The 9,383-nt window shown below is 41.6% G+C and overlaps 1 protein-coding gene across 2 annotated transcripts in view; it reads right to left on the bottom strand.

The window, feature by feature from the left end:
• Positions 1–895: 895 nt before the first annotated feature.
• Positions 896–9,383, bottom strand: part of AP4E1 (adaptor related protein complex 4 subunit epsilon 1) — a 94,338-nt gene continuing 85,850 nt past the window's right edge. For both annotated transcript variants that reach the window (XM_060149827.1, XM_060149836.1), the window contains one exon: positions 896–1,079. In XM_060149827.1, coding sequence (XP_060005810.1) covers positions 1,063–1,079 — 17 coding nt within the window. In that variant the 3' untranslated portion in view covers positions 896–1,062. The remainder of the gene's footprint in view (positions 1,080–9,383) is intronic.

Here is a 9,383-nt window from a genome sequence, read left to right as displayed (position 1 = left end):
CCCAGAAATAAACCCACATACCTACGGTCAATTAATCTATGACAAAGGAGAGAAGAATATACAATGGAGAAAAGACAGTCTCTTCAACAAGTGGTGTTGGGAAAACTGGACAGCTACGTGTAAATCAATGAAATTAGAACACTCCCTCAAGCTATATACAAAAATAAACTCAAAATGGTCAACTATAAGACATGACACTATAAAACTCCTAGAAGAGAACATAAGCAAAACATTCTCTGACATAAATTGTAGCAATATTTTCTTAGATCAGTCTCCCAAGGCAAAAGAAATAAAAGCAAAAATAAACAAGTGGGACATAATTAAACTTACAAGCTTTTGCACAGCAAAGGAAACCTTCAACAAAATGAAAACACGACCTACAGAATAGGAGAAAATATCTGCAAATGATGAGGCCAACTAGGGGTTAATGGACCTAGAGAATATTATGCTTAGTGAAATAAGTCAGACAGAGAAAGACAAATACTATATGATACCACTCAAATGTGGAATCTAAAAAATAATACAGGGCTTCCCTGGTGGCACAGTGGTTAAGGATCCACCTGCCAATGCAGGGGACATGGGTTCAAGCCCTGGTCCGGGAAGATCCCATATGCCACGGAGCAACTAAGCCCATGCGCCACAACTACTGAGCCAGCGCTCTAGAGTCTGCAAGCTACAACTACTGAAGCCTGCACACCTAGAGCCCATGATCCGCAACAAGAGAAGCCACCACAATGAGAAGCCCGCGCAACACCACAAGGAAGAGTAGCCCCCACTCTCTGCAACTAAAGAAAGCCCACACGCAGCAACAAAGACCCAATGCAGCCAAAAATAAATATAATTTTTAAAAATTAAAAATAATACAAATGAATGTATATACAAAACAGAAACAGACTCACAGACATAGAAAACAAATTTATGGTTACCAAAGGGGAGAGGGAGGGCAGGAGGGACAAATTAGGGGTATGGGTTTAACAGATACAAACTACTATACATAAAATAGATAAGCAACAAGGACTTACTGTATACCACAGGTAATTATATTCAATATCTTGTAATAACCTATAATGGAATATAACCTGGAAAACAAACAAAACTGAATCACTATGCTGTACACCTGAAACTAACACAATACTGTAAATCAACTATATTTCAATTTTTAAAAAAGATTTTTGACTGTAGATCTAAATTCGTGATTTCAGAAGGGAAAAGCTTTAAGCCAGAAAATGCAAGGTAAAAACCACAAAGACCAGTGAACTGCACAATGTGGGCCCAGGTAGTCAGCCAGTCACCAGCTTAGTAGGGGCTCACTGCTATTCAATGTTAGGACTGATCTTTTACTGAGACATACATTTTAAGCTGAAACGTGTCCAACTCCAGTAATGTATCTCTGTAGAGATAACAGGGTAATATGCAAAGTCATGAATAAGTCACTACCGATTTGAGTCAAATATCATGGGAAACTATCAGAATTACTTTAAAATATATTAATAAAGCCATTCCCCCAAAAAATGGGACATTTTATGGAATTCTCAAAACTTTCCCCTGCATTGTTTGAATCATCTTTAATACATATCTTTACACAGTATATTCCATGCACCTTGGTGTTGTGAACTCACCTTTTTATTTTTTTATTTTTAGGCATTTTATTTTAAATATAGCAGTGTGTAAATGTCAATCCCAAATTCCCAGTCTATCCCTCCCTCCCACCCTTCCCCACTGGTAACCATAAGTTTGTTCTCTAAGTCTGTGAGCTCACCTTTTTAAAAATAGCTTTATTGAAATATAATTCACGTAACATACAATTCGCCTATTTAAAGTGTAGAATTCAGTGGCTTTGGGTATATTCAGAGTTTTGTGCAACCACAACCACAGTCAATTTTACAACATTTTCATGACCTCAAAAAGGAACCTGGTACCCTTTAGCTATCACCTCCCAACCCCACCTCACCTTACTAGCAATATAAAAGTGGCTCGCCCCTCCCCCAAAAAATATCATAAACAATAATTTATCAATATTGGAATTGCCCTATGATTGTAGATTCAGAGCAAACAAATCCTGATGACACCCATGACTAAGACTCATTATGCTGAACCAGGTTGAGCCTCAAGCATCCTCTGTTGAAGACAAGCCTCATCAGCCTCTGCATGGGGGGAAGGGGGGCGGATTCAGCTAAGTGTAAGGAAGAGTGGGTACTGAAGTCTCGAACTAGTATTGTAGAATATCTGTTTCTCTCTTTGATTCTATCAGGTTTTGCTTCATGGCTTTTGATGGTCTGCTATTAAGTGCATAAACGTTTATAATTGTCATATCTTCTTGCTGTATTGAAGCTTTTATCAATATACAATGTACTTCTTTGTCTCTTGTAACATTTTTGGATTTAAAATCTATTTTGTCTGATATTAGTATAGCCACTCCTGCTATGTTTTGGTTTCTATTTGCATGAAGTATCTTTTTCCATCCTTTCACTTTCAACGTATTTGTGTCTTTGGATCTGAAGTGAGTCTTTTGTAAACAGCATATAGTTGGATCATGTGTTTTTATCCATTCTGCCAATCTCTGTCTTTTGATTGGAGAGTTTAATCTATTTACATTTAAAGTAGTTACTGATAAGGAGGGACTTACTTCTGTCCTTTTGCTATTTGTTTTCTATATGCCTTATAGCTTTTTGTCCCTCATTTCCTGCATTTCTTTCTTCGTTTGTGTTTAGTTGATATTTTGTAGAGAAATGTTAAAATTCTTTCTCATTTACTTTTGTGTATAACTATTTTCTTTGTGGTTACCCTGGGGATTACATTTGACATCCTAAAGTTATAATACTCTAATTTGAATTTATACCAGTTTAACTTCAATAACATACAAAAACTCTGCTCCTTTATAGCTCTGACCCCACCCCTTTCAGTTGTTGATATCACAAAATGACATCTTTATGTATTGTGTCCCTCAAAACATAAACAAATAATTCTTTTAAATGTACTAGTCCTTAAATCATGTAGAAAACAAAAAGCGGAGTTACAAATTATTGTTACATTAATATTAGCTTTTATAATTGCCCATGTATTTACTGCTATTGAGATCTTTACTTCATAAGCTTCAAGTTACTGCCTAGTGTATTTTTTTTTTTTTTTTTTTTGGCTGCCTTGGGTCTTCGTTGCTGTGTGTAGGCTTTCTTTAGTTGCAGTGAGCGGGAGCTACTCTTCATTGCGGTGCGCGGGCTTCTCATTGCGGTGGCTTCTCTTGTTGCGGAGCACGGGCTCTAGGCACATGGGCTTCAGTAGTTGTGGCTCGTGGGCTCTAGAGCGCAGGCTCAGTGGTTACGGAGCACGGGCTTAGTTGCTCTGAGGCATGTGGGATCTTCCCAGTCCAGGGCTCGAACCCGTGTCCCCTGTATTGGCAGGCATATTCTTAACCACTGTGCCACCAGGGAAGCCCTGCCTAGTGTCTTTTAATTTCACCCTGCAGGACTCCCTTGAGCATTTCTTCCAGGGTGGGGCTAGTGGTAACAAACTCCCTTAGCTTTTGTTTTTCTGGGAACATCTTAATTTCTCCCTCACTTCTGAAGGACAGTTTAGCCAGATATAGGATTCTTGGATAATGATTTTTTGTTGAAAACTGGACATTTGAATCTAATAATATGTTAACTTTGGAAATCAGGTTCTCCCCTTTCCCAGAGCTTGCTAGATTTTGTTGTTTCTGTTGTTTTATTGTCATAGGCTGTCTCTGTGCCAAGCCTGAGGTATAAACCTAAGGTCTTCTCAGCTCCTTTCTGAGCTTGCACTTTTCCCTGGGCATGCATAGTCACTTTCTAATTTTCCCCATATATGAAGGTGATTTTGAATGTCCTCGTCTTTGATACCTGGCTCCCAAAAAGGAAAAAAGAGAAATATGACGAGGGGAAGGTGCCAGTTCTCTAAATCCCCTAGAAGTCACATCAGCTGGAAGATGAGGGACTTACAGCAATGGTGGGAGGTACGACAATGATCACCTGCACCTCTGTGATCAGAAGGAGCAATCAGTGATCAGAGCACAGATCCCCGATATTTGGAAGACAGGGTCCTTTTTGCCCACCTTGGTTCCTGCAAGCTGTGCGTAAGATGCTACAGGGACATGCGCACAGCTGCCTGCCACGTGGCTGGGGATAGGGAATGGGTAGCTACTACTGTGCTAATAGCTGAAATTGACCAAAATTAACCTTCCAGGTCTTCCTCTGCAAGTGACAAGCCTTATTCAATAAACTCCGGAGTTCCAAAATAGTTATGTAAGACAAATTCTGCCAGTGCAATTGTTATTCTAGGTGGGGAAACACATTTCCTGTTGCTTCTTACTCCACCACCTTCCCAGAATCCTCCTTGGCACATTCACCCTTGGGTCCCCTGTCTGTTCACCCCATGCCCTAGCACATCTATATATGCAGGACCTCCAGTTTTCCTGTTCCACCTCCTACCTGGGTGTTCAGACTATTGAAGAGGTCATGAATTCCTCAGCAAGGGGCATCACAGCCACATGTCAGGATTTATTGGTCCCAGAGAACCAAGGACCCACCTCTTTAAATCTCTCAACTCCTCCTCATTTTCTTGCAGTCATATATCCTGTTACATTTTTGCCTAATTTTCTGCCAATGTGATCAAATTCCTGAGAAAAAGAGAGGGATCTTCATGCTCTGTGTGTGTGTGTGTGTGTGTGTGTGTGTGTACACACGTGTGGATATACCAGCACCTTCTTCTAAATCACAAAACCATACCAAGTTTTGGGTTTGGTTTTCTTTTTTGTGTGTGTGTGGTACGCAGGCCTCTCACTGTTGTGGCCTCTCACTGTTGTGGCCTCTCCTGTTGCGGAGCACAGGCTCTGGACGCACAGGCTCAGCGGCCATGGCTCACGGGCCTAGCCGCTCCGCGGCATGTGGGATCTTCCCGGACCGGGGCACGAACCCGTGTCCCCTGCATCGGCAGGCGGACTCTCAACCAGTGCGCCACCGGGGAAGCCCTTTTTTCAGTTTTTTAAAGTTAAATTCTGTCAACAAATTTCCCCCAAGCTCTCTAACTACGGACAGTAGGGTTGTTTGAAGGATTCTTGGCAAAACGTAACATCTGCAAGAACTTGAACAAGGAAAACCAGCCCATGAGCATGCATGCTTGATGCCTCTGAGACTGGAGCAGGTCCTCCGACCATGACTGGTAGAGAGAAGTGGTGACATATCGCCTCTCATCTCTCCCCTCACTGCCTCTCACCCTCTGAGTGATGTTGGTCTCACTTGTGGACTAATAAACACTGGGTTGATGGGAGGGGAGACTGCAGGCTTCTTTACCCTGAAGAGAACTGCAGCTTGACTGGGCTGCTGAACTGGGCCTTTGTGAGGAAAGAGTTCCCCCGGCTCTCCTCCCCCACCTTGTAAATGCCCAGGGAGAAAAGGCCCACAGGGGAGTGAGTAACCCTCACAGTCGTGGCTGGCCAATTCCTTGCTTGCCTGTGAGTTCCCAGAGGAAATGCAAACAAATCAGACTACGCTTGGCTGCTGGCCAATGAATCTTTTAACTTCTTCAATAAAAAGTCTTTAAAACTTTGATTCTGACCCAAATCTGCTCTAGCATAAAAACTGCTGGGCCTCAAGTCTCTCTGTTGAGGGAAACAGTGTGTCTGTGGCATTTGAATAAGGATGTTTATCTCAGAAATGGTTCCTTGAGCTCTACCAGGTTCTAAAATAAGCTCACTGCATCTCACTTCAGCCTTCAAACCTTCCTGAATATCAGGTGTGTGCTTACCTACACCCCTTATAGCAGTTGTTGGGTGAATTTACTTGTGAGTGCTCTTAACTCCATCTTCTTTCTTTGTAAGCCCCCAATTTTGCTTTGTAAAAGGGCCCAGAGGTTGCTGAGTTTCCACTGAAACCAGGACAAGAGAGAACAAACACTCAAGCAGGAGGCACTTAAAAGGTGTTGGTCACTGGTATTCACTATCCAAAGTGGTCCTGGAGCTACCACATTACAAAAAATAAAAAATAAACTTAAAGAATTGGTGAGATATAAGGTATAGTTTTGTTTTCTTTTAGACTAAATGGTAAATTAGATTTTTTTTCATTCCCCCTTTGTTGCCGCTTACTTCCAAAGCAGATTATATGGCAGATACCTGCTCTCTAAAGCCACATCTCCTGCCCTTATAAACAGAAGTCTCAGGAGGAGGAAGAACCAAGTTTTCCAGACCTAGGCATCTCTCCTAGTCTCAAATCAATACTCTTACCACCTTTACTTCCACTTCTTCCTAGAAATAATATTATTGAGTTCACTTTGAGCCTTTGAGAGGAAGTCTGGAGGAAATCAGTTGCCAGCAAACCACTAAGCAGTGGTTTTTTAATCTACCCTGTCACCAATTTACCTATACAACATGGACAGCTGAACCCTCGATGTGTCTCCTGGGTATTGAACTTGAACCTCCTCAACCTGAAATCTGCCAGCTCCAAACCTGTAGCATACCTGGGAACCCAAAGCCATCAATAAGGTTCCCCAGAAAATCTCAAATAGCTGGAAAAGTAACTGGGAGGAGAGGATTCCAAACTCAAAGAGAGAAGAGAGAATCACAGATCAGACCCCAGGCATATTTTTTCAGAAAACTGGCATGAGCAATAATTGTTAACCCATTTCTTTATTTGCTCCCTTAATTAACACCTTCACAGAGTCAACCCCAAACTGTTCATTTCCACCTAAATGACTTTTAGTGACAATAGATGGGAACCAACTCCATTTCAGAATTAATTTCCTTTAATGGCACACTTCCCGACGTGTCACAGGGCACTGAGTATTATAAAGTAATATTTTTTGTTACTGTTAAAGTGCCAGTTTAAATTTATATATGTACATAAATGTGCTGAGTCTAGTCTGTTAGGTCACCACCAAATCATTTCTAAAGATGAACACCATTAACCAGAGCGGGGGAAAAAGAGGTTCTAAAGATGTCTGCTCCTCGCATTCCCAATTTAGGCATCCTTTCTCTCTTTTAGCCTGGTGGCTATACACAACACACATCATTTCCCCCCACCCCACTTCCACCACACACACACACACACACACACACACACAGACACACACACACACACACACACACAATTTACTTTAGTCACCCATTAAACAATTTCATTCTATCATAATGTTTGTGGATGAAATGTGATACTTGACCTCATTTTGTTCTGTTTTCATTATCTTGTTACCACTATATTGAAATATTTACATGGAAACTTCTAAAATTGGTCAGAACTTTGTTGGAGCAGACAAATTATGAAGCAGATGAAATAACATATTCGTAGATATTTATAATGTTGTAACTTTCTAAAGCACTATGAGGTCAACTCCTCATATGAAAACAATATTGCAAGTGTTGGTATTTATGGCAAGTCATAAATGACTATGTTGGATGCCTATTTTGGGTAATGGCTTTTCGGGTTTTGGAAGAATCCCTCACTGTAGGTCATTTTATTTGACATTACTCCTTTCCCTGGGGAATTTCTGGATGACTGTTTAAGGGCAGGCTGATCCTGGAGGGAGGCAGCCAAGGCTTCATATAAAGGGGTGTGGTCATTGTCACCTGCCCAGGTAAACAGTGGTTTCTGTTGTTCTCAGGTTGTAGCAAGTCCTATCTCAGGCTGTCTTGAGGCAGTTGAGGATTCGCAAAGCTGCGCATTTGCCTCTGCTTCCCCTCTGCTTCCTCTGTTTCTATCCTTGTTGCCTACAAGAACTAGAACCTGATTGCTTTGGAGCTCAAACACAATTGCCTGCCCTGTCACTTCTCCATCTCACCATCCCTGCCCTCTCCTGAGCCATTAACCCAAATTCCTCCTCTATGCTACAATTTTACCCCTAGAGAACAGGACTTAGCTATTCCGTTGATCAGCAGACCTTGCTTGGAAGCCCACTTCAGAAAAACAAATAACAGAAAATTTCCTGCTGTTTTCAATCTATGGTCTCTCTGAGCCCATTTTGTTTCACTTCTGGCTTCCCAAATTCTGGTCCGTTTGAGAAAACGATAGTCTCTCAGCAGAAAGGACTGACTTAATGTAAGCACCACACACTTGGAGAAATTTTAGGAGTTCCTAGGGAAAAGCCTAAAATTCTAACACTGGGACTCTTTCTTTTGAGTAAAGCATCATATTGCCATACATTTCTGTGCAAAGTTTAAATATTCCTGAGAAGGATACACAGTAATCCATTATCATGTCTAACACCTTGGCACAGCTGTAGGTCAAATAGCTAGCTGTTTTCTTGGAAACTATGTAATGGAATATTGATGTGGCAAGTTTTGATAGAAGATAGAGGACAGGGTATATAAAATACAGAAAACCCAGGAAGGCATAGCGCAGTAACCTTAAGTAGATTCCCATAATGGAATAATGTGGGCAACATTAAGCACCTCAAGATTATGACAAAAAGAAAATAGAGAAGAGCTCTGAATCAATCAAGGTTCAGTCAAGAAAACAGAAAGCACTCCAGACATTTCAAATGAGAGAATTTGGTATAGGGAATTGATTATCAAGTTGATGAAGGCTGAGAAGCCTAACAGGGTATATTAATGCACCCCATAGATTGGCAATGACATGAACCCAAGCTGCCACCAATCCCTAGGGCTGAAGGGACCATAAAAAGAGGGAATGTTACTCTCAAAAGCTAGGGTATCTTTTTTTTTTTTTTGTGGTACGCGGGCCTCTCACTGTTGTGGCCTCTCCTGTGGCGGAGCACAGGCTCCAGACACGCAGGCCCAGCGGCCATGGCTCATGGGCCCAGCCGCTCTGCGGCATGTGGGATCTTCCCGGACCAGGGGCGCAAACCCGTGTCCCCTGCATCGGCAGGCGGACTCTCAACCACTGCGCCACCAGGGAAGCCCAAGGGTATCCATTTTTGAATAAAAATTTGAAGTAGATTTTAGGCATGTTCTTGCTTCCATTTCCATGTAACCCCTTTTTTCAGGATTCCCAGCCTGGGGGTGAAGATCTCTTTGTAGATTACATAAAAGATTAAAGAAAGCCACTGTACCCCCATGGAACTCAGTCTAGATCCCATTTGGCATCAAAGAAATGTTGAGTCCTTTCAGGTCTTTGAATAAACGTAAAGGAGAGAAATGAATTTGATCAACCCTTGCCCCAGCTGCCTCTCTCCCCCAGTCCATCAGAGGTAGGGCGACCATATATCCTTGGTTTGCCAAGGACAACCTCAATATATGCTTGTCATGGTATCACATCTTTTTAGCATATGTCCTGGAATTTTCACCTTTTAATAAAGTATTATTAAGAGGTAAAACTATAAAACTCTTAGAAGGAAATATAGGTGAAAAATCTGCATGACCTTAGATTAGGCAATGATTTCTTAGATATGACACCAAATGCACAAGCAATCAAACAAAA

Source organism: Lagenorhynchus albirostris, chromosome 1, assembly GCF_949774975.1.
Source record: "Lagenorhynchus albirostris chromosome 1, mLagAlb1.1, whole genome shotgun sequence".
In the NCBI taxonomy this organism is placed as follows: Eukaryota; Metazoa; Chordata; class Mammalia; order Artiodactyla; family Delphinidae; genus Lagenorhynchus; species Lagenorhynchus albirostris.
The sequence above is the reverse complement of the archived record's forward strand: the minus strand, read 5'-3'. Positions and strand labels throughout refer to the sequence as shown.